The following is a 26,092-nucleotide window of genomic DNA, read 5'->3' on the forward strand; positions in this document are numbered from 1 at the left end:
ACAAAAGATGAGAGCTCACATGCCATCATTCGACTTAAGAGAGAGAGAGAGAAGAAGACGACAACTTCCTCACCGAATCTTTTTCCAAACTCGAACGTTCACAAACGTTTTCTTTTCGGACTATCTTTATGTCGGACAACCTTGAACCTTATCGTGGACTGTAGCGATAAACGAAAAAAACGGTTGTAGTTTGCTCACCGTCGAGGAGCGCAGAGTTTTCCTTTGTGTGGATCGTTTGCCAACCGAACGGAAAATTAACGCGCAAATAAAATAAATTTTTCCGAATTTTCCTGCAATAGCAACCTGACGTCATTCCTCCCCTCGTCACAGCAGCATTGTTTACATACGCATCGGCATAGAGGATATAGAAAAACAAAGCACCCTGGAGATTCAACCTTCCGACAAATCGCGCATCGTCGTAAAAAGGAAAAAAAATTTATTTTTGGTTTTGTTTTAATTTCCGAACGGACAAAATCATAAAAATAATCTATTCGCCCGACAGGGAACTCCTCAAACAAACAAACAATCAAAGAGAGAGAGAGAGAGAGAGAGAAAACTGCAGAAAATCATCGCAATCCATTAACATTCGAACAATTTTCCAGCTGCACATTTTGACGCCGCGTAAAGCTTTTTAACAAACAAAGCGCATTCGAGTGCAACCTTGACACACTAATCTTGACCTTGAAGTCATTTTCCTTCCTTTGTTATAGATTGTAGGAGAACTCGGTCAAACTTCCCTCCGAGCGACGTCATACCGCACACACAAACACAAACTATCGCTCCTCAATAAATTTTTCTTTTTTTTTTTTATAAACATAAAAAAAAAATAATGCCTTTTTGCAATATCAATAGTAATAATAATAATAATAATAAAATTTCCATTACGATCGACGAACGGGAATGGGAGGGAGGAAGAGAGAGAGAGATAGAGCGATGGAAGGGGGGGAAACACACAATAATCCGCTAAATTCATATCATTCAAGTATTTTCCATTTTGCTGTTAGCAAAAAAAAAAAAAAAAAATTTTTTTTTCCTTTGTTTCAAAGTACGTTTTACGATTTCGTCACGAATTCTACAAATATATATTTCAGACGACACACGCACACACACACATCTCTCTCTTTCTCTCTCCCGTTAATAATATTCATAACTTTTACCGAAATGATATAAAAAGGTTTGATTGTACGTCACTTTGATAATGTGCTGCTCCTCCAACACGTGTAATGGAAAACGAAACGAAGGAAACGGAAACAAAAAAAAAAAACAAAATCCGTACCAAATGATGATGATGATGATGATGAATTTTGAAATGGATGGTAAAAAGAAACAGGTGGGAACGAAACACATAGTATTGACAAACAAACAATTCATACATATGAATATAATACGAGGGTGAAACACATTAAGAAACAACCATGAAAAACCTTTTATCATCATCATTATTATACTTCTTTTTTTTTTAAAAAGGACGACTGATGACCAACCAACCAACCAACCAACCATTTACGAGCACAACCTTTAAATTCTCTTTTTTCAAACCCTCAAAAATAAAAAAAAAATAAAAAAACTTTTGACGTAAATTATTATCGACATATCGTTAGAGTTTAGTTTGAAATTAAATGTAATTAAGTTTACACACAAAAAAAAAAATAAAACGGTAAACGATGACAAATCCGTATCGGGAACCTAAAAAAAAAAAAAAAAAACAGTACACTGGAATAACAACGATATACCGTATCAGGTATATACGCGACTCAAACCTAAACGTAAAAAAAAAAAAAAAAAAAAAAAAGGTAGTCAGCAGTAGAAAGTCATAAGTCAAAGGTCGATCAAAAATAAACCCAATTGATATAATAATCAAACAATAATAAATGACTAATGCGTTTGTAATTGCAATCGCATAAAAACTGTGGAAAAAAAAAAAAAAAAAAAAAAATACGAATTCACAATTTCAGAATAATTTTCGATGATGATAATTACAAAAACAAACAAACAATCAAACAAACGACGGATTTCATCATGCACGCGGCCCAAAAAAAAAAAAAAAAAAAAAAATTAAAATGAAAAACGAGAGGAGAGAGAAAAAAAAGAAAAAAACTCGCACGAAATCCGTGCCACCGACCGACTCTTATTTTCACAGGTCCAAGTGCACTGACACCACCTCGGGGCAAAGGGAAAAGAACCCGTGACCAAGATGTAACAAACGAGAAGAGGAGAGTGAGTCCGAAATAAAATAATAATAATAATAAAAATAAAGTAAATGAAATAAAAAAAAAAAAAAAAAAACCTGAAATTGCTGCTACTACTACTACTACTACTACAACTTCTACTACCACCACTACCACTACTACTACGAACCCAAGTTGTCGTCGTCGTCTTCTCTTCGTCTTGTGAAACAACAACAACAACCAGAAACAGTAACGACACACGTACGCACGCCAAACGATGATGATGATGATGAGTCGATATGAACTCGGTGTATATACGTCTCTCGGTAATTATTTCAATAATTCACTTAACGGGCACGTCGCAAGTGTAAACCGTATGAAAAAACATTTCGTGCCCGAATCGACCAAAAAAAAAAAAAAAAAATTAAAAATAAATTTTACGGTTGTGCAAACAAACAACCGATTCCTTCCTAATTTAAACGTCATTTTCGTTTGTTACAACAACAACAACAACAAAAATTAATTTTTTTTTTTTAACGGTTTATCGTCGACCCCTAAAAACTTGTTCTACCATCATCATCCTTCCACTACCTACCTCTTTCCTTTCACCCTCGTGTTTATTTACTCTAAACAAACACACGCACGCGCACGCACACGCATCGACTAAAATTTAATCGTAAATAAAAAAAAAAAAAAAAAAAATAAACTAATGATGATGAAAATCATCAACTACAACCTACAGACAGACAGATAGACGAGAGTAGTAAACCTTTTATCTGGAACAAAAAAAAAAAAAAAAAAAAAGCCAGGAACAAACAAACAACAGATAACTTTTTAAATTCCCTTAACCCCCTCCCCCCCTCCTTCTCTCCTTTTGTGTTCTTTAATCTTATTTTAAAAAGGGGATTACACTACCCACAGGTAGGAGAGAATTAAATCTTCTACCTAAGAATCACAAACCTTTTCCACAGCGCGAGAAAACGATGGAGTACATTTAAAAAAAAAAAGGTGATGGGGAAGGGGAAAGGGGGGGGGAAATTGGCAAAAGAACGGAGTCCATTTTTACTAGGTTTCCAACAACATGCACAATCGATCCAAGGTCTTCAGGTTCGACTAAAACCTGTGTGTGTATGTGTGTGTGTGTGTGACATAAAACGTTTTCTTCTCGTTCATTTAAATCCATTTCGATCGATCGTTAACTTACGTCGTGTTTAGTTTTTATTTTTTATTTTTTTTTCTTCTTTTTCTTCTTCCTCCTCCTCCTCCTCCTCTTCTTCTTCTCATTCCCTCATCTCTCTCTCAATCTTTTTTTTCTATATATATATCTCTCTCTCTCTTTCTTCTTTTTCAAGTTCATCAAGAAACTTCTTTTTTTTTTTTTTTTTTTTTTTTTTTTTACGCTTTCAACTTCTTACTATTATTATTATTATTATCATTATTATTATTATTTTTTATCCGTTTGTTTATTACGAAATCAAAACAAAACAAAACAAAATAAAAAAGTTTAAATTCTTTTTAACAAATGTCAGTCAGTCATAGTTTTCTAATTATTTTTTCTAAAATTTTCGTTTAGGAGAGAGAGAGAGAGAGAGAGAGAGAGAGAGAGAGAGAGAGAGAGAGAAACTACAAACTTATATGAAATCCTTTGCAGTCTAATTTATCACTCAATACATTTGAAGTTTTTTCTGAAATTATCAGGGAACCTTAAAACTTTTTTACTACCCCTTACACCTTCTTCCACCTACCCTTCCCTCAAAAAAATGTTTTGAAAAGTTGTCGACTTGCTTTGAAACTTAACAAATCAAATCGAAACTTACTGATGAACTTTAATAATTCAATCGAATCAATGTTTTTCCACCATTTTTAAAAATTATTATTACCAAATAATAATTCCCTCCATCAAATTGATCAAAACTCATCCCTTATCAACACCCATTCCGAATAAAACAACATTTTCAAAATCATCGACTAATAACAAATGAAAAATTATCAAAATCATAACCGCCACCACCACCACCATCATCACAAAAAAAGTAAAAATTTACTTTTCAATAAGGGTAACCAACAGAAGAGTGATTGATGCTCATGCCAACAAAAGAGTAAACACAAACACAACACATACATATTGAAATCGAACCACATGAAATATTTTTTAACAGTTTAAAAATTAACAAAAAAAAAAAAAAAAAAAAACAAAATGAAAGGTTAATGTAAATAATCGATGAAAGATTTTAAATAACATTATTAAAAACCAAAACATTATGTGAAATCATACCGAAGAAGGGAGAAGTCATTAAAATCATTTACAATAACAAAACAAAAACATTCGATATCAACATTTTACAAAAAAATTGTGTTTTCATGTTTTTGTTTTGTTTTTAATTAATTATAACATTTTTTTTTTTTATAAAACATTCAAACTTTGAATAATAAAATTTACATTTTGTTTTTTGCGTCTCTTTCCGCAATAAGTAAATAAATAAAAAAGTTTTTGTTTTTCTTGTTTATCCCTGATGAGATTTAAGAAAAACAATCGAAATGTTCTGCGTTTTCGTCTGTCACGTTAAGTTTAAAAATAAAATAAAAAAGATGTCAACAACTCCCTTCAAGTTTCAAATTTAAAAAAAAAAATAAAAAAAAATTATTATTATTTGAAATTAAAACGTAAAACAAACAAACAAACATTCCATAAAATTCGAAACAATTTTCAACTTGCATTGAGTTTATTATTATAATTTTTTTAATTTTTAAAAAATTTCGTCGTTATTTTAAACAACAAACGAATTTTAGTTTTTTTTTTTTAAAAAAAAAAAAAAAAAAAACGATTTTAATGACTTAAACTCACGACGAAAATGTATTCACGTCGTGAAAAAACAATTAATACTTTTTTAAAAATGTTTTTAAATAAAAAAAACTCACCAGAAATAAACAGAATCTCGGCCGTAATTATTAAATAAATTTTCTCTAACCAGTCTTATGTGGTAAACACTGATCAATGCCAATATGGAATACTAAAACAAACAACAACTCCGCTTGGAAATATCAGCGTTGCCAACCTTATTTTTTTTTTTTCTTCCATTTTTTTTCCTTTGACGACGGTGGCGGCGCTAGTGAGAAAAAAACGAAACAAATAAATAAATAAAACGTAGGATGTTAACTGTTTACGTTATTGACGAACGAACGAACAAACGAACGTTACGCAAACCGCCATTTGTTTTTATTATTATTATTATTATTATTATTATTATTTCGAACGCGCATAATCAATTTATGACGCATTTAATTTTGATAAATACCTCCTCCCCTCCCCCTCCCCCTCCTCCCGAAAAAAAAAAAAAAAACAGAAAAACTAAAAACTTTTAACAATGATATTGTTTCTTTAAAAAAAAAAAAAAAAATTAAATCATTTATTATTATTATTATTATTATTTATTTACCTAATTAATAGATAACGATATTTGTTTTAATGACTTATTCCTTTGTTTTTATCAATTAATAATAATAATAATAATAATAATAATAATAATAATAATAATAATAAATTAAAACGCACGCGCATACTTTATTTATTTATTTATTTATTAATGCGTACGTTTGCCGGACACAATGAACACATGCTTTTCCTTTCCTTCAAAAAATACGTTTGTTTGTTTGTTTGATTGTTCGTTTGTTGCTTGTACGTATTTAAGATGTCAACGCGCGTATATATAATTATATAATTAAAATATATTAAAAAACGCGCGTGAGATGATGAGGGGGGCAAAAATTTAGCTCGCGTGTAGTAAATAAATAAAAAAAAAATCGATTAAAAAATTTTTTTTTTTTTTTTTTTTTTTTTTTTATTCACGAAGGCTCGTGTCCCAATTTTCTCGTTTGTTTGTTTGTTTGTTCGATACGACTACCGTTTGCTAAATAATAAATAATAATAATAATAATAATAATAATAATAATAATAATAATAATGGGTAATTAAATTCGATGGGTTAAAAAAAAATAAAATACCGATCCCGTGACTTGTCCTACAAGTGTCATAAATAACTCAAATGAACAAATGCGTAAAAACGAAAAAAAAAAAAAAATTTTTTTTATGTCATTTTTTTTTTTTTTTTTTTTTATTTCTCTGAGCAAAACAAATTCGATCGATTTAATTTTTTTTCATTCGGGATCTTTAATCGTTAAAAAAAAAAAAAAAAAACAAAAACATGTCCCCGTAATTGAGTTTGTTTCGTCCCAAAAAAAAAAAAAAAATTAAAGCCCGCGCGTGTAAATTTTTGTTTGTTTTCAAACGGTAAATTTTAATTATCTTTGGTAACATTCTTTTTTTTTTTTTTTTTATTTACGCTATTATTTTTTTGATTTTTTAGTTTAATTGATAACAACAACAGCATCGAAACGCTCCTCCACGCCATTTTTTTTTTTTTTTTTTTTTGCGGAGAGGGGGATTTAAACGAACAAACGACAAACAATCCAACAAAAACGACGACACGGTTATTTGTATATAAATAAATACTTAAATATTTAAAACGTTTTAGTTATAAAAATGACCGCTCGATGGCAGCACTTGTTCAAAACAAATCTAATTACACGTTTCGAACGTCCGCCATATTTTTTTTTCAAATTGTAATACGCGGCAAAAGTAAAAAACAAACAAATTTAATAAATTTAAAAAAAAAAAAAACCTTAAAAAATTATTATGGAAAAAAAATGTATTTATTTATTTATACTTTCGATTCTCCCCTCATTTCAACCGTTAACCCCCTCCCCAGATAACCGTTTCGATTTTTCATTTCTTTTTAAATGATGTAACCGTTATGTATGCCAACAACAACAACAACAACAACTCAAACTCCTTTACTCGTTTTACGTAACATTTTAAGGAAATACCGATAAGAGTAATAACGCTCTCTCATTATTACCGGTACCTGTTTCCTATGACCCCGAATACTCATTTCTCTCATCTTGTTTTCACTACTACTACTACTCGTATAATGAATTTTGTATTTTACTTATCATCATTATTATCATTTAAAAAAAAAAATTATATTAAATTACGTAACTTCCGAGTTTTTAAAAGTTGGTTAAACATATTTTCCATGAGACGAACAAAAAAAAAAAAAAAAAATTAAAATTTTAAAAAAAGGGGGCCCGAAAAGAGAGAGAGAGAGGAGAGATGACGATGTAGTTTTCATAATTTTTTTATGTGGAAAATTTAATTTAGCAAACTTATTGCTTACCTATCGGCCATTTTTTTTCCAAAGTGAGTGAAAGTTGTCGTCACGATTTCCATTGTTTAAATTCGATTTGTTTTCCCTTTTTTTCCCCCTGGAATTTAAATTAAAATGAATTATTAAAATCCACGACGACGACGACGACGACGACGAAGATGATGATGATGATGATAATGATGATGATGATGATTATGACTAATAATACGCAAGTGTCAAAGTTTAAAAAAAAATTTTATGTGCACGCACGAATTTACTTACGATGTTACCCAAACATCTCACCTTTGCTTCCCCCCATTCTCCCCCCCACGGGAAAAAACCGAAATCTCATCAAAAGAGTAATAAAATAACAGTTCAAAGAAATAATTACAAACCGGAAATAAAAAAACGATTAATCGATAAAAAAAAAAAAACGAACGTCGAAATGGAAAAAAAAAAAGGGTAAATGGTGCATTGCAACAGGTTCGCGACATTTGTCGCGAAAGTACGTAATAATAATCATCGATGATAATAATGATAATAATAATAATAATAAAATACGTCACAGCTTTCTTTCGCGCTTGTTTATATTTTTTTTTTAAATGGGGAAATAAGAAAATCGACCAAACAAAAAATTAAACTTCCCAACTTCCGCCATTATCTAACTCGTCCGGTAACTTTACTTACGTTCGTCTTTTCTTTTCTTTTTTTTTTTTTTTTTGTTTTTAGTACGATTAAAAAAAAAAAAAAATTACGTTGGTTAAAAAAGTGCGACAAAAACTTTCCTCGCGGTAATTTTTTTTTTTTTTTTTTTTAAATTACCACCATCGCGGTGGTGGTAATTTTCCACGACCGTTTTTTCATTCGTGAAATGAAAGGTTTGTTGTTGTTTTTTCTTATATTACATTTTTCAAACGTTTCCATTTAATTTTTTTTCGAAACCCAAACTACGACAAGTTTTTCCTCTCTACCCCCATCTCCCCACCCCCCGCTTCCACCTGGTAATTTTTTTTTTTTTCATTCTCGTCTACCTAAATCCCTTTTAACCGATGGTGAAATTCAATAAGTGTGCGAAATAATTACCCGGTACCTACCACGAGTTGTTTTGCGGTAAGCAAAAAAAAATTTTCGAAATTTAACATTTCGAATTTTTCCATCGCCATCTTTTTTTCTTCCGCCCTCCCCCTTTCCCCTCCTCTCTTACAAATACGTGAAAACTTTTACCGTTTAAAAAAAAAAAAAAAAATTTCCGGCAACGTATTTTTTTAAAAAATATTTTTCACTTCGTAATAAAGTAATTATCGTCGCGGTTGACGTCGTCATCATCATCATCATTATTATTATTATTATTATTAATAATAAGTCGGGGGGGGGGGGTGATTATGTCACTTTATTGCCAGTCTCGTGTTTGTTATATAGAGGCTATTACGAACGAACGGTGGTGAAAGTCATGTACGACGTATAAGACCAATTCTTAATTTCTCAATGCAATAACAATTTATTTACAATTTTTTTTTTTTTTTTTTAAAATAATTTATCTTCTGCTCCGAAATAATAATAATAATAATTTTAACGAAAAAAAAAAACAATTCTACTGACACGGATACAAACGATCGTAATTCAAAATTTCTAGAAATTATTTATTACGAAATATTTATTTATTTAATTTTTTATGGAACGGATAGATAGAGAGAGAGAGAGAGAGAGAGAGAGAGAAACGTTACGAAATTCTAAAACTTTAATCTTTAAACCCTACCCTCCCCCCCCCCCCCCCTCCGAACCGCAGTAACCTTTTATAGGAACCTTTTTTTTTTAATTTTCCAGTATCGAAACGAAATCATTGAATAAAAAAAAAAAAAATTTTTTTTTTTTTTTTTTTAAAACAAGTTGAGTCTTTTTTATTCTTAACCACATTTTGAAGGAGATTACTTTCTTTCTCACTACTTTTTTTTTTTTTTTATACGCTTTATGTATAACGAGATGAAAGGAGTTCGGATGCTGTGATTAAAGATAGTAGTAACAAAATCAGTGGTAGTAGTAATAGTAATATTAGTCTTTTACCGCGTGCGACAACTTATACATTTTCATTTCGGAAAAAAAAATTATTTGTGTGTCGTTAACAAGTAAAAACGATTTTTTTTTTTTTTTTTTTTTTTCATATCGCGACAGGTACGTAATAATAATAATAATAATAATAATAATTTTTATATTTTTTAAACCGTAAGTTATAGAATAAACATTCGATATTTTTTTTTCGAAAAAAAAAGGAAGCTGCTGCAGCATGATTTTATAAGTTACTTTAAAATTAAAAGAAAAGAAAAAACGTCATCGTCATCATCATCATGTGTATAAAAGACAACAAAAATTGTCGCGAAGATGGTAACATCGCGACGACAGAGGTAAATACATTTTTTTGTTCCTGAAGGTATTTTAAATAATAAAAGTTTTATCGTGGAATTAATTTTGCCTTTTTTTTGTTTTTCCTACACAAGTGCGAAAATTCAAATTCATCATCAAACGTTCAAAATTTTTATACGGATTCTAAAATTCTCGTGACTGGGGCGACGGGTTTTATTGGTAAAGCATTGGTAGAAAAACTTTTAAGATCCTGTCCGAACGTGACGACCATATACATGCTAATAAGGCCTAAAAGAGGTTTGACATCGGATATGAGACACGAAAAACTTCTCGGAAGTTCGGTGAGGTCACCGTTTATTTAAAATAAAAAAAAATTTTCCTTTCGATTTTTATAATGACCCCCTTATCCCTCCCTCTCCCATTCGAATCTTTTCTAGATTTTCGACACGATTCGAAATCAAAGTCCGGAATTATTGAAAAAACTTGTTACCATCGAAGGAGATGTGAGCGATGAAAATCTCGGTTTGTCAGAATCCGATAGGAAAACTTTAGCAGAAGAAGTCGATGTCGTTTTTCATTCTGCTGCAACCGTGAGATTTACCGAAAAATTAAAAGACGCCATCGAACTCAACACTCTCGGTACAATCAAAGTCATACAAATGTGCAGAGAAATGAAAAATTTAAAGGTAAACATCATCAATCACACACACACACACGCACCTTATCAATAATTTACGTGTAATCCTCTCCGCGCACACGCACCCTCACCCTCACGTTAAGCCCACCCCCCCCCTTTTTTTTTTTTCCTAATTACGACTCGTCGCTTTTCTCCGTTTGGAAAATTTTTACTTAAAGTTTTTCTTCTTCTTACCCTAAAAAAAAACTTTTTTCATTTCCTTTTAATATTTTCCATTTAATCCATTGTAATCCTCTTATAGGATTCTTTATTTGATTCTATAAAAACCCACGAGTTGTAACTACCACCTAATAATAATAATAATAATAATAATAATAATAATACGTAAACATTTTTAAAACCCTCGTGCGTGTGATTATGACGTAACAAACAAACAAACAACATAAAATATTTTTATAATTTTGTCAATAGGCGTTCGTGCACGTTTCAACTGCGTACAGCAACGCTGACAAATACGAAATACTCGAAACGGTTTATCCGTCTCCCTGCGATTTGGAAGACCTAAAAAATTGCTGCGGAAACGAACCCATAGAGAAAACAATCGAGAAAAAATTAGTCGGAATGCATCCGAATAATTACACCATGACAAAAGCCGTGTCCGAATACGTCATAAGCACTCAGGCAAACGATTTACCGGTTGCCATAGTCAGACCTTCCATCGGTACTATAAGGATTTAAAAAAAAATAAAAATATTTGCAAAATTGATTAATGCCACGAACTAAAAAAAATTTAATTTTCTCAACAGTTACCGGTGCTTGGAAAGAACCCGTACCCGGATGGGTGGATAACGTGTCTGGAATATCGGGGATTATGATAGAAATAAGTCGGGGAACGTTAAGAAGCATTATATGTGATGAAAAATGCATCATGGATGTCATACCCGTTGATGTCGTCGTTAATACACTAATAGCAGCTGCATGGCAAACGGCAACTCATAGGCACGTACTAAATATCATTAAAACCTAACACAACAACAAAATGGCGACCGGAAATTAAAATATAATTTTTTTGCACAGATCGATAATTGTTCCGGTGTACAATTGCACGTCGGGTACTTTAAATCCAATTTCTTGGCACAAATACGGAAGGCTAACGGAAAAACATTGTCTCAACGTACCATCCAAATACGTACAATGGTATCCAGGATTTTCCTTCACGACAAACAGGTTTCGTCACACTCTCATAGAATTATTTATGCAATTTTTTCCAGCACTTTTCATCGATTTGATAATGATATTAAACGGAATGAAACCCATGTAAGTTTAATTTTCCCCTCGGAAAAATGACGTGCGAGAGAGAGAGAGAGAGAGAGGAAGAGCCTCAACAATCTTATCATTTTCATTTTCCAGAATGTTCGAAATAGCAAAAAAATTTAAAAAAGCATGTAAAAACGGTGAATATTTTGCATTGCACGAATGGAAATTTCAATGTGACAATTTAATTAGTCTTAACAAAGCACTGACGGCAGAAAACGACAGGAAAACCTTTTGTGTCGACGTAGAAAAAATCGATTGGGACGATTATGTTAAAAATTATTTGTTAGGTTTAAGACGTTTCGTATTAAAAGACGATCCGAAAACATTAGATGGAGCACGTAAAAAATTACACAGGTAATAATAATAATAATAATAATAATAATAATAATGATAAAATACCTGATAACGACGGTTTATGTTCATATCCTTATTTTTTCTCTCTCTTTTTTTTTTTTCAGGCTTCGTTTGCTTTCAAAATTTTTCAAATTTTTTTCTTACTTCATGTTTTTCTACTTATTAAAATGGTTTTTCACAATTATTTATTATTATTTTCCTTGATTCGTTGAAAGAAAAACCACGACGACGAACACGACGGAAGGTTGAAAACAAAATGTCAAAAAAGGAAAATTTCACCTGAAAAAATTAATAATAATAATAATAAATAAAAAAAATTTTTTTATCAATACGTGATGCATCACCTGAAACTTGATTTTTACCAAAAAAAAAAAAAAAATAATAATAATAATAATTATTATTATCGATAAGACGATTGATTTTGTTTTTGTTTAATTTAGTTTTATAAATAATAAATAAATAAATAATCGTTTATTCTTGTCATCACCACGACCAAGATGGATGCGTTTTCCAGTTTTTACACAGTCAACACTTAATCACACAAAAAATATTTTTTATTTTATTTTTTATGTAATTTTTATTATTATTATTATTTTTAAAATATGTTTTACAAATAAAATTACAACAATGAACACAATCAATAAATTATATGTATATGTGCAAAAAGCAAAATGATATGCATTATGGCTTTCATTTATTTTTTGTTGAAAAAAATAAATAATAATAAATTACATAAATTCATTAAACTTTTTTTTTTTTTTTTTTTAAATTAAAAAACATTTACATGCAATATATATATATATAAATATATAATTTGATTAAAATTAATAAATTTTTTTTTGAATAAATAAGTTTAATAATAATATTATTATTAATATTATTTTAATTAATTATTATTGAAAAAACAAATTTTTTAAAAACATTCAATGGGAAAAAAGCTCATATAATAATATGTTTTTTAATAAAAATGATAAATATTTTAAAATTTTATATATGTATATATATGTAATTTTATATGATTATTATTATTATAAAAATTTAAATAAAACAAAAGAAAAAAGAAAAAAAAAAAATTTCAACAATAAAAAAGACAAAAAAACAATCGAACAATAAAATCACATTAAATGAAATGAATCATTTCAATCGAAAAAACAATCGAGTAATTTAATAATAATAATAATAACAACAATAATAAAACAATGATGGTATTAATCAATCGATTAATAATAATAATAATAATAATTTAAAGAATATTTATTATTGCTTCAAAAGGTATCATCATTGAATCATCATAATAAATAATTAACTCATCGAGCTACAGGGAAATATGGGTGAACCCATTTGGGTTAAAACTCTATCGAGCCATTGGAGAGGACCATTCAAGTGTATTTCGATCCAACATGGAGTTGATGTTATGGTTTGTCGTTTATATTCAGCACCCCATCCTTTGACAAAACTCATTCTTGTCGTACACATTCTTGTCATTTGATAAACAGCTTCGAAACCTTGCGTTATGCTTTGATTTAATTGTGTTGCAAAATCTTGACAGTTGAATATTTTCAAATTGCAACCTGTTGGTACTTTGCAGACTGTGGCAGGATGCCATCCGTGTCTGTGATTGCAATTTGGACTCTGTATGAAAACTGCGCTTTCACTCAAACATTCTGCATAAACATCTCCTCCAATGTAATACAATCTAACTCCTTTACCGATTGCACTCCTCGTTTTCTCCACCGCGAGACTCCTTTTAACGTTTGATAATAATCCAACGCAAAATCTTTCCGAATTGCTGGGATCGGTGAAACCATCGATTGTAACCGAAGGTTGTGATGCGTGAAATGTTTCACCCACGCGATTATTAAATTCGTAATATGATATGGCACACCAAAAAGCAGGTTCGCAATAAACAACCGGTCTAAAAACGGTCGGATTTAAAACCGTATTATTCCCTTCGGTTATATTTTCCGTTTGTACCGTGTTATTAGAGCAAATTGATTTGTTAACGCAGCTATATGAAAAACTAGCCTTTTCCATTTTTTTATTTATTTTATATTTACGTTAAATCATCGTAAATCGATTTGAAAAGTTTGTAAAATGTCATTTTGACGTTATTTATATAAAAATGAAAACAAATACTAACCTACGCCAACATTAGTGCAAATGAACTTGCCTCACCGGAATCCATCTTTATTTTAAGTAAAATCGTGGCAACAGTTTAAAATTTTTTTCCCGCCAATGTTGATTTTCATCAAAACAAAATTTTTCCCACTTTTATTTATTTAAATCAAAATTATTTTGTTTAAAAAATAATAATATGAATAAACAAAAAATTTATTCAACAAAAAAATTATATTAATAATAATAATAATAAAAAAAAACTTTTTATAAATACAAATATATATATATATATGTTTGTATGTGTGTTATGTGTTTTGTGTTGTATGTTCGTATAATATAATTAACATTGATATGTAAAAAAATTTTAATTAATTTTAATTAATTATAATAATAATGATGATGATGAGTAATAATAATAATAATAATGATGAGTATTTTAATTATATATTTATATCAGACTTTAATGGTCGATTTTGTGTGAATATCACGAAATATTAATTACATTTCAGTTTCTTTCATTAAGGTATCTATGGTAACAATATTTGATTGATCCAATTCAGTTTCGTCGCAAGAATCGGATATTGTGTTTCCTGTTGTTGTCGCATTTTCTGATTTGGAAAAACTCCAATTAATCAGAAAATCGGGAAGCTTTGACTAGGTATTCGGTTCAAAACTAATCGATGGCCTTTTTAAATCAATCATTGGCATGGCTGTTGATTCCTAATCATTAACAAGAAAATTGTGTGTGTTTGGGTACGCCATCACTCATCATGTACAGACTAAAGAAGAAAAAAAACTTACCCCGTTTATGTGAGGCATATCTAAAGGTGCAGGCACGTATGTGGTTAATGGAGAACATTTGGCACAACTTCTTCTCAAGGCTGGTTTTTGTTTTGAACCGTGGCAACGCATGGCAAATCGCAATTCTTCAGCCATTTCAGAACATAAAGATTGCTGTTTGAAAAAACAATAACACCAATTACAGAAATCTCATTGGGATTATTATTATTATTATTATTAAAACAATATGTCTTACCTGATCCATTCTAGCATTTTTTTTAGAATTCCAACAGAATTCTAAAAATGCAACTATAACAGCTAATGCAAGGCCACAAAGCAAAACGACAAACACACCGCCTGTACACAAGAAAAAAAAAATAACCGTTAAATGACGTCACAAAAACAATTTGTTTAAACAATTGTTAATTTTTTATGGTTTTACCGATATTTTCGATTCCTAAAGCGTTAGCTTTACTTTCTTTACTTTTATCATCCCTGTTACAAACATCACCCGTGTTTTTCCACCATTTATCATATAATATTTGTGTTATTCCTTTTTCTTGTAATTCCAGAATAGCTAATGAGATTCTATCTCTCCAGGGCGACCCTAAAATAAAAACAAAAAATTACGCGCATCCTTAGAATATAAATTAATAATAATAATAATAATTTTTTTATATTAATTTTAAAGATTTTCCGGTTTATCTTTAAAAAAAAAAAAAAATTGTAATTAATTAAAAGATTATGTAAATAATTTTACATGGATTTTTTTTTTAAAAACTAATAAATTACATAATTTATTAATTACGAAAAAAAAAAAGAGAAGAAAATTCGTTGAGGAGGTGGCTATGATGGCAGCAACGGTTTTTCTGGAAAAAACGTTATTTTTTCCCCTCTCTCTCTCTCTCTCACCTTTTGGAGTTGCTATCCCGTATCCTTTACTATCGAGTAATCCTCCTATCTGTGTCAGATTACAATCCCTTTGAACTACGTAATCCAACATGGTTGATTCCATGAGGAAGGCATAATTACCATCTAACACCCGTTTGACTCCTTCGTCGTAAGAGGGTACGAAAACTGATGGTTTTTTACTTTCCATAAATCTCCACATTTTTTGATAAATCCCTATTTTAGAATCCTGTAACATTTATACGCGTTGTGTTTACACAATTTCACATCGGGATAACATGAAAAAGGGTAGGGAGGAAAAGAAGGAGGAGAGGGAGGAGGAAAAGGAGGAGGAGGAGGAGGAGAAGAAGGAGGAGGGTAGAACAACAAACAAAAAAAAAATCTAACCCTGAAAAAAGTCATTGTCGAACCACCCTCGAGCGTTCCATAAGATATTTCAGTTTGTTCTGCTAAATCCGCAGCGTTTTCAATCGGCGTTATCATTCTTTCGACGGTTAGAAAAGCCGCCAAATTGGCAGTATAAGATGAGATGATAATGAGAGTGAAAAACCACCAAATACCACCGACGATTCTCGTCGATGCCGCCTATTAAAAAAATAAAAACTTTTTTTAAAATGAAAAGAAATTTTTTTGGGGGGGTAGGGGATGGATTTAATCGTCGTACCTTCGGATTCAAACCGGAACCTTGTCTTAAAAATGTACCCGTTATAAACCAGAAGGAATTCGATACGGAAAATTGATTTTCTATAATGTCGGAATCCGTTTGACACGGATGAGGATTGTGCCATTCGTAGGGTGAAAATCTCGCCATTACGAACAATGTAAAACTGACTAATATGTATGCTGCCAGAACGTAAATCCATATTTCGACAGCTAAAGGATTCATAAATGAAAAAAGTCTTGTGGGTTGACTCGTGGGTACCTGAAAAACAAAAAAAAAACAAATTTCACAACTACGAAAACCTTTTCAAAGGTTAAAAAAAAAATTTTTATAAAAAAACCTTAAAAAGGATTCCAATTCCTAAATTCATAAAAGGTTTCGTAAAGTCGATGACACTTTCTCTTGCATAATTAATGGTTATTGATGCTACAGCAAGATCCGCTCTCTGTGACAACAGAAATTTACGATTTTATGTAATTAATTTTGTCATAAAAATTTATGCTTGTGTAATTAAGAATTATCTACGGTCATTTTTTTTTTTTTTTTTTTTAAGGACATGTTTTTTGTTGAAAATTAAATGGACCCGGAGGAGGGGGGAAAAGAGACGACAGGATAATCTATTCGATATATCCCTCCTCCCCGCGTACCCCATAAAAAAAATCAATTTTACGATTGTTGACGTCAGTATTAAAAAAACTACACAAAACTTATACTCATCTCTTTTTCCTTTATAATAATTTATTCGATATTATTTTTTTTTAAGGACATCTGCCCCCGCCGCAACCTCTTCTACCCCCTCCCCACCCCCCACATAAATCCGCCTTATCATTTAAAATTTTTTTAAAATTATTATTATTACTTTTCGAAAACTTTTAAAAATTCATTCAATTTTACAATAAAATCATTTTTTAATCAAAAAAAAATTTAATTTTATTATTATTATTATTTAAATAACCTTTTGAACCTTTTCGTAAAAAAAAAAAAAAATCTGACGCCGAGTTTTTCCCGTTTCAAATTCATAAATATTATTATTATTATTTAATTTTATGCGGGAGAATAAAAAAAAAAAAAAAAATTCATTAAGTTTTTTTTTTCGAGTTGAATTCCAGGCTGATACATTTACTGGATGCTGGAGGAAAGGAAAGAGATTTCCGGGGAGAAACATAATAATAATAATAATAATTTTAAAGTCGAACAAATGTTTTTTTAGAAAAGGGAAGGGAAGGAAAGGGAATGTTATGAAATTTTTTTTTGCAGCGCATACCTTATCCATGAGTTCTCTAACGATTCCATTCCATTGTTTAGTTTCTTGATCCAGGACGCCATATTTATGATCTGGAACTAATCTTATTTCGTAATTAAAACCCACTTGACCCGATATCCATCTTAAAAGGTCAATACAAAAACCTTCGAACCTTGCATTACCCGTTAAATTTTTATCATGTCTAACCATTACGTAAGGTCTCTCCTGGAACAAATTCAATATTATTATTATTATTATTATTATTAGAACTGGAATAATTTCAGGTTTTGTTCAGGTTTTCCATTTACCTCTCTCGTCATGACTACGAGTGTTATGTTATTTGTATTTGTTTCGTAAAATGCGTTCGGATCCGTTATATTGATTCCACTAAATGGATTCCATTGACCGACTTTTTGTAATTTTTCCTTTTTCAATTTTAACAAATCCAATTTGAAATTACTTCTTTTACCCTCTTTGAATTCGACTCTACCCGTCAAACCGTTTATGTAAACCTAAACAATTGTTTGTAATGAGTTAAAATAATAAAATAAAAAAAGAGGGGCGTTGGGGGCGGGCGAAGGTATGCCGAGAGTGATGGTGGTGTAATATTGTAATTCAAATACTCGGAAGTTGGGTATAGAGGATGTTTTAAGGGTTGGGGGTTTTGGAATTGGATTTCTAAGGCGTTCGATAGGGGTTTACCTTCGGACCTCTTGGTCCCCCAAATTGGGGAGGGAGATGGGAGATTGAAGGTCGGAAGAAATAAAAAATGGAGCGTTGGGGAAATTGTTAGGTCGTGGGACTTGAGGGTGGGATGAGAAATAAACTATTGCGAGTGCTTTTTCCTCTTTCAAAAGTGAACGGTTATTTTGCGGGGGGGGGGAGTTGGAGATCCTCAAAAAAATTAATTTAATTTCGACGACGTGTCAAAAGAATTTTTTTTTTTTTTGCATTTTTTTACGTGTTATGAAAAATAAATAAAAAAAATCAAATCGTTTGAAAAGTTAAATAATAATATTCGGGGGGATTTTGCGGGGAGGGGGAGAGAGAGATAGACAGGGAGTTCTAGGGGGGGAAAGGGTAAACGTTAAAAATAAATAAATAAAATTAAATTAAAAAATAAAAAATCGAACGGACATTTTTTTTTTTTTTAAATTCATTAAAAACTTTTTTCTTTTTTTTATGTAATATTTAACCTTTTTTCCATTTTCTCGAAAAAGAAGGTTTTTTTTTCGAGAAAAAATTTTCAAGATGGAGGAGTCAAAAGAGAGAGAGAGAGAGAAAGAGAGATAGGGAAAAAGTTTTACGTAATTACGTTAGCAATTACGTAATTTAATATTTGTATTCTTCCGAGACTTTTTTCTTTTTCTTCTTTTTTCATTTGACGGCCCTTTTGGGGACGAACGACATCTTATAACGAATTTTTTCCTTTTTTTCTTTCATTCGTTCGATGAATTTAAAAAAAAAAAAAAAATTCACCGCCATCTTGAATAATCAAAACAAAAAAAAAAAAACAAAAACATTTTTTTTTTTTTTTAAAATATTTTTTTTCGTTTAATTTTTTTTAAAAAATCAAAAAATCTTTTTTAAATACTTATTCTAATAATCGAACAAACGGAAACGGAAACGAAAATTTTTACGGTTTTTTCCCTTACCTCTAGCCCGATAATAATAATAATAATAATAATAATAATGGGAAAAACGTTTAAAATTTCGGAAAACGGAATTAAAATAATTGATTAAAAATGATTGATGTAAAACGGATAATTACATAATTATGATAAAACGAAGACGTGTTGAGAAATTTTAAAGTGTCACTAGATAAAATCACGTCATATCGGAATAAATTTTAATTGAAAAAATAATAATAATAATAATGAGAATAATAATAATAATAATTCTTTTCCGTCGATAGAATTTTAATTTCGATTTTTTTTTTTTTTGGATCGCCATCGTTTTTTTTTTTTAAATATAAATCAATCAATCAATCAATCATTCATCGATTTTTACTTACGGAATTAATGAAATTAAATAAATTAGCGCCATTTTCCCAAGGTTTTTCCAAATCGCAGGATAAATTTGCGGGTTTTACCGAATAACTTTTATCCATTGCGGATAAACCTGATGCGAAAACGTGAACTGCATCGTACATGAGAGCAGGTTCGACCTGAAAATCAAAAAAAAAAAAAAAATTATTTACCTTACAAACGGGTGTGCTTGCGCGTGTGTGGAAGAAGTAATTGTAACGGTGACAAAAACGGAAACGGAAATGGATGAGGGAAAACGGAAATAAACATTCGCTTAATATTAATTTCGTCGTTCGTTTTATTTCACATCAAAGCGGAATCGAATCCGACTTTATTATTATTATTATTATTATTATTATATTATTTGCATTTCGAATGATGAAAAGGAAAAATTTTAATATTTTCAAAATGGCGGATAAAAAAAAAATTTTTTTTAATATTAAATAAATTTTTCTCGTGTTTGCTACGCGTTTTAAAAAAAATTATTATTATTATTATTATTATTATTATTAGTAAGTTACCAAGCTTTCAATCGAATTTCATAGAGTAAAAAAACAAAACAAAAATTAAATTGTTTTTAATTGTTTACACAACCATCGATGCTTTTTAAAAAAAAAAAAAATTTTTTTTTTTTTTTTATGAAGAAAACGATTATAAAAGGAAAACCAATTATAAAATAAAATTAAAAACAGAAGAAAAAGGGAAAAATAAATAAATAAATAAAAAAGGAAAACAAGCATAATAGTAATAATAATAATAATAATGATGATGATGATAAAAAAAAAAGAAAGATGGCGAAAAATAACAAAAAAAAAAAAAAAAAAAGGGTAATGAGATTTTAATTTACTTTGAGATTGACGATCAACTTTTATTTTTTTTTTATTCCCTCCCCTCATTCCTCCTCCCCATTCCTCCCCACTCTCCCCCTTTATTCCTCCTCCTCCGTTCCATCCCGCCGACCGACACGCCATCTTTAACTCGATGTTAAAAAATAAAAAAAAGTTTTAAATATTTTACACATTTTTTTTTTTTTTTCTGTAAACAAGAGAGGAAGAAAAAAAAGAAAAGTTAAAACGTTAAATTATGGAGTCCATCTGGAGAAATTAATTAAAAAAAAAAGAAAAAAAAAATCAGTTTTTGACGTTTTGATATATTATTATTATTATTCTTTCTTTTCTTTCGCTTTTTTTTTATTTTATTTAAAAAAATTAATTTTAATATTATTATTTAATTAAATGAAAAAAATTTTATTATTATTATTATTATTATTATTATTACGAATCGATCTTATAACACGTGAATTAGTTGTGTAATAAGACTCTCTCCATTTTTTTTTTCCTTATTGGAATTTGGTTTCGTTACGTTTTTTTTTTTACTTTTTTAAATTAATTTTAATGTCGTTAAATTAAAATATAAAAATTTCATTATTATTATTATTTATACGGTTGTTGAGAATCGATCTAATGCCACGTTAATAATTATAATATGAAAGAATGAACATGAGTAAGATTCGATTGGTTTTTTTTTTTTTCATTAGTAAATTTTTTTTTGATTTATGTACAAAAAAAAAGAAAATTTAATTATTATTATTATTATATTATTATTCGGGATTGATCTAATGCCACGTTAATAATTATAATATGCAAAAATGTACAAAAGTAAACGTCGATTCGTTTTTTTTTTGTTTTTTTCTTTTGTTTCTTTACTCGAATTTGATTTTCTTACGTTTTTTTTTTATTCGTAAATTTTTTTCGATTTTGAAAATAATCGAGATAATCGATTATTCGATCCATGTGTTAAAAAATAGCAATTATCATTATTATTATTCAGAATTGATCTAATGCCACGTGAGTAAGTCGTAAGCGTCGTTTTTTTTTTTTTTCATTCTCGAATTCAGCTTCTTTAGAATTTTTTTGTTACGGTTATTTATTTATTTATTTTATTATAAAAAAAGAAAAAAGATAATAATAATAATTATTATTATTACTATTTAACATTGATCTAATGCCACGTCATTGAGTAATAAAACTAGATTTTTTTGTTACCGTAATTCGGTTTCTTCACATTTTTTTTATTTTTAATTTTATTATAAATAAAATGAAAAAATTTTAATAACAATAAAAATTATTATTATTATTATTCAAAATTGATCTGATGCCACGCCAACAAGTAATAAGACTCGATTTGCTTGTTATTGCAGTTCGGTTTCGTTAAGTTTTTTTTTTCTTTGTGTGTTTTTCTTGTAATTCTAATTTTAAAAAAAATCTTTTATTATTATTACTATTTGAAATCAATCTAATGCCACGTTAATAAGCAATCAAAAGTAAAAGATGGATAGTATAAGTAAAAGAAAACCGATTTGTTATCAATTCAAAATCGATCCGGTAAGAATTTATTATTATTTAAATCAATTAAAAATTCGAATTTAAAAGAAAAAAGAAAAATAATAATAATAATAATATCACCGCCTTGTTTAATCGTTTTTTTTCTTTTTGTTTTGTTTTTTTACTCTATGATTTACGTCATGGTAAATATTTTAACGTTTTTTTTTTGTTATTTATTTCGTTTTTCAATTTAAATTTAAAACAAAAACCAAAAAATTACTTCCGCACGTTTCGAAACGTTCGTTTTTTTTTTTTTCGTTATCCCACCGGATATTATTATTATTATTATTAATAAAAACATTATTTGAAAAAAAATCGCTTTTCAAATAATAATAATAATAATAATAATTAAATTTTATTAGAATAAAAGAAAAAAAAATTAATTTTCGCCAATAGAAAAAAAAAAAATGTCGAATAAAATTTTATTTTACGTTTGAAACGAAAAAAAAAAATTTTTTTTTTTTTAAAAAAATACTTTGGGGTATATTTAAAAAGATTACCCGTTGAACAAAAAAAAATTTCCCTTTTATATTATAAAATATTAAAATAAACGGGGAATTTGTAAAATTTAAACGTTTTTAAAATATAAAAAAAAAAACCGTTACTTTTTATTCCCACAAAAATTATTCCCAAAAAAAAAAAAACAAATTGAAAATTTGTTTAAAACGGTCATTTTAATAAAAAAAAAAAAAGAGAGAGAAATAAAATATTATTGCGGTAAAAAATAATTTTATTTTTATTTCGTCAAAAACGTGTCTTTAGATAAATGGCCGATTTTTTTTTTAAAAAAAAAAATTTAATTTTAAAAAATATTCATTCTATTCATTTATTTTCTTTACCGACGGAATTTAAAAAAAAAAATGAATGAATAAATAAAACGTCACGTGTTATATAAACCGAGTGGAATTAGAAAAAAAAAAAAACGTGTAATTAAAAATGAAAAATTAACCGTTTTATAACGAATTCACGAAAAAAAAAACTCACACGTTCGAAAGGTTTAATTTAAAAAAAAAATGCGGTTGTCGGTTTTTATTATGATAATGACACGATTTATTATTTGATTTTTAATAATAACAACAAGTAAATAGTTCTTTTTTTTGTCATACCTGAATTATACCTGAGCTGTTAAGAATCGCTTGTCCGACAGGTTGAAATTTTTCCATTTGTTGAAGTACGTTATAAACGTTTGCATCTTCCACGTCTACCAATCTAAATGCCGTTATGTTAACTGAATTATATTTAAAATCTTCTAAATCGAATGTTTCTATATCCTGCCACGACAAAAAAAAAAAAATTTTTAATTCAACGAAAAAAAAGAGAGAGAGAAAAAAGAAAAATTTACTCACAAATGTCGTGAACATGTAATGATATCTATAATCGTTCATTTGTAATTGTAAAATCTGAAATGATAAATTTTATAATTAATCAAAAAAAAAAAAAAGTGGAAGGAGAAAATGGAAAAACAAAAAAAAAAAAAAATCCAAAAAGAAAAAAGGAAAAAAAGAAAGGAAGGAAGGAAGGATTCACAAACAATATCAACAAACCGTATAAAATATTCAAAAATTCATTTAAAATACTAACTAAGTACTAAATGAGAGAAGAAACCTTATCAAATTGAATTAGTTTTAAAGGGGTCGTGGCAATAGAAAAAGGGACGAAACGAACTGTATATTTAATTAAATCCACCCCCGGTGAAAATTACAATATCGTTTTAAAATTTTTTTTTGTCATTTTTTTTTCTTATATTTAAAAAAAAATTATTTTTTTCAATTTTTTCGATCGTGTAATTAACAACGGAAATTTTATATTTAAAAAAAAAAATGGCGGAAATATCGTTAAAGACGGTTAAATTTTACCGGACCGCCATTTTGTTATTTTTTAATTACTTTTAACGATCGAACAATCGACGCCGATTTACTATTTTAACATTTCCGTAAAAATTTTTTTTTTACCCCCTTTTATCATCATCATCATCATCATCCCCACCACCACCACCACCATCATCATCATCATCATCATTATTATTTAGTTCGAAAAAGAAATCGACCGAATTTCGGCGCCAATTTTTTTTTTTTTTTGCGACTTTTTTCTTAAAATATTTCCCATTTCCCCCTCTCCTTTTTTTTTCTTAAAATGCATTTTTCTGCCGCCACGTCATCTTTCTACCCCTTCCCCCCTACGCCATTTGTTAAATAAAAAAAAAAAATTTATTTATTACATTACAACTCACGATAATAAATTTGTATTAAAAAAAAAATATTTACGGCTCTCCTTATAAATACAATTATTATTATTATTATTACTATTATCGTTTCGGATTCGGTTAAGGGTCGAAAGGTTATTGTTAAAACCTTTTTTTATGTAAATTATTGTTATAACCTTTTTAAGTAAATCCAAATTAATTAATTGTTATTTAAAGTTCGAGAGTTTTAAACGCGGTCTATGTATTTATGTATATGTTATTTAAATCCTTTTATATATATATATGTATGTGTATAATTTTTATCGTTTTATTATTATTATTATTTTTATGTAATTAATTCCGGATACGGTACTGATTAAAAAATAATAATAGTAATAATAAATAATAATAATAATAATAAAAATCGATTCGAGAAATTTAAATAGGATTTTGACAATGACAATTTTTGTATTGAAATATATAAAAAAATTTACTTTTTATTTGTTTGTTTTCCTTTTTTTTCCTCCTCTCCTCTTCCCCTTTTTCTTCTCTCTCCCCCCCACCACCACCATTTTCCTTTCCTTTGTTTTTTTGATTTTTCCCGGATTCCTACAAACGTTATTTAACGGAAGAATAACAGAAAATTCGTTCATTTGACACGTTAAAATTTTTTTTTTTTTCGTGTGACGTCATTAATTATAAAACTAACGTTTTATTTCTCTCACTCTCTCTCTCTCATTTGTTTTTTACAAAACACACTCTGCGATTCGTTGTACATCCGTTTCCGGTTTTTAAAAAAATATTATTTCCGGTATAATCGGTAACGTTCGTTTTTTTCCTTTTTTTTCATTTTTATTTAAAATAATTTATTTATTTATTTAATTAAAAAATTTAAACGTGTCAGAAGATAATTTTATTATTATTATTATTATTATTATTATTATTATTTTGTCGTTAAAATTAAAAACAAAAGGAACGATGTTGTTGTAATAATAATAATAATATTTATAAAAATGAAAAATTTGTTTTTAATTAGTCCGGAAACAAAAAAAAAGCAAATGAAAAAAAATTATTATTTTCTTTGTGCGACAATATTTTTTTTTTCAAAGGGAAAAATGTCGCCATTTTACAAAAAAAATTTTTTTTTTATTTCGTTTTCTTCCGTAAAATTTTTAATTTGAACTGGACACGTGGTGGTGAGGGGTAAAAAAATATTAAAAAAATTTTTCTTTTTTGTAAGAAAGTCAAGACGGAGAAAAATGTCGCAATTTTATAAAAGTTGTGTAACTTTTTAACCTTTTCCCTCTTATTTTCTCCTTATGATCATCACATATTTAATTTGACCTTTAAAAAATTATTTGCTCACTTTTATCTTCTTACCTGTCAAAATTTTTAATAATAATTTGGCCAAAAAAAAAATAAAAAAAAAAATTTTACGGAAAAAAAAGGAAGGAAAAAAAGGAAAGAAAAAAAAGGAAAAATGGTGGTAAAGTTTTTAAAGTTTTTCCTTTTTTTTTTTTTTTCCATTTTAAAATGGATGCTCGGTTGTCACGGTTTAACCTTACACTGAATACCAATGACAAAATCAACCTTTTTAGGCCTTCGAACCAATTTATTTATATGAAAAAAAAAAAAATTCAAATCCACAGATTCCTTTTTTCCTTTTTTTTTCCTTTTTCTCTTTAATTTTAATAAATTTTCAAAGCAAAAAAAAAAAGGAAAAAATTTGTAAAAATTTAAATCTAATTTT

The 26,092-nt window shown here is 28.5% G+C and overlaps 3 protein-coding genes across 3 annotated transcripts in view; 1 reads left to right on the forward strand and 2 right to left on the reverse strand.

Moving 5' to 3' along the window:
• Positions 1 to 9,714: 9,714 nt before the first annotated feature.
• On the forward strand, positions 9,715 to 12,204 carry Phum_PHUM536800 (uncharacterized protein; the record flags this gene model as incomplete). The annotated part of the gene is made up of 8 exons (XM_002431530.1): positions 9,715 to 9,771; positions 9,865 to 10,071; positions 10,168 to 10,416; positions 10,839 to 11,088; positions 11,174 to 11,366; positions 11,445 to 11,684; positions 11,778 to 12,022; positions 12,143 to 12,204. The coding sequence occupies 8 exons, from the start codon at positions 9,715 to 9,717 to the stop codon at positions 12,202 to 12,204; spliced, it is 1,503 nt and encodes a 500-aa protein (XP_002431575.1).
• A 1,136-nt stretch (positions 12,205 to 13,340) lies between these two features.
• On the reverse strand, positions 13,341 to 14,072 carry Phum_PHUM536810 (smad, putative; the record flags this gene model as incomplete). Its single annotated transcript, XM_002431531.1, has 1 exon — positions 13,341 to 14,072. The coding sequence occupies one exon, from the start codon at positions 14,070 to 14,072 to the stop codon at positions 13,341 to 13,343; it is 732 nt and encodes a 243-aa protein (XP_002431576.1).
• Positions 14,073 to 14,654: 582 nt separating this feature from the next.
• Positions 14,655 to 26,092, reverse strand: part of Phum_PHUM536820 (glutamate receptor, ionotropic kainate 2 precursor, putative) — a gene marked incomplete at both ends in the record, with an annotated part of 24,644 nt that continues 13,206 nt past the window's right edge. The window contains 13 exons of the mRNA XM_002431532.1: positions 14,655 to 14,804; positions 14,958 to 15,110; positions 15,193 to 15,293; positions 15,379 to 15,543; positions 15,849 to 16,074; positions 16,233 to 16,430; positions 16,510 to 16,767; positions 16,847 to 16,951; positions 17,771 to 17,974; positions 18,058 to 18,261; positions 19,764 to 19,916; positions 23,267 to 23,431; positions 23,507 to 23,560. Of these exons, the coding sequence (XP_002431577.1) occupies positions 14,655 to 14,804; positions 14,958 to 15,110; positions 15,193 to 15,293; positions 15,379 to 15,543; positions 15,849 to 16,074; positions 16,233 to 16,430; positions 16,510 to 16,767; positions 16,847 to 16,951; positions 17,771 to 17,974; positions 18,058 to 18,261; positions 19,764 to 19,916; positions 23,267 to 23,431; positions 23,507 to 23,560 (2,136 nt within the window). The remainder of the gene's footprint in view (positions 14,805 to 14,957; positions 15,111 to 15,192; positions 15,294 to 15,378; positions 15,544 to 15,848; positions 16,075 to 16,232; positions 16,431 to 16,509; positions 16,768 to 16,846; positions 16,952 to 17,770; positions 17,975 to 18,057; positions 18,262 to 19,763; positions 19,917 to 23,266; positions 23,432 to 23,506; positions 23,561 to 26,092) is intronic.

The sequence above is a fragment of the Pediculus humanus genome, genomic scaffold, assembly GCF_000006295.1.
Source record: "Pediculus humanus corporis 1103172108289 genomic scaffold, whole genome shotgun sequence".
NCBI lineage: Eukaryota > Metazoa > Arthropoda > Insecta > Psocodea > Pediculidae > Pediculus > Pediculus humanus.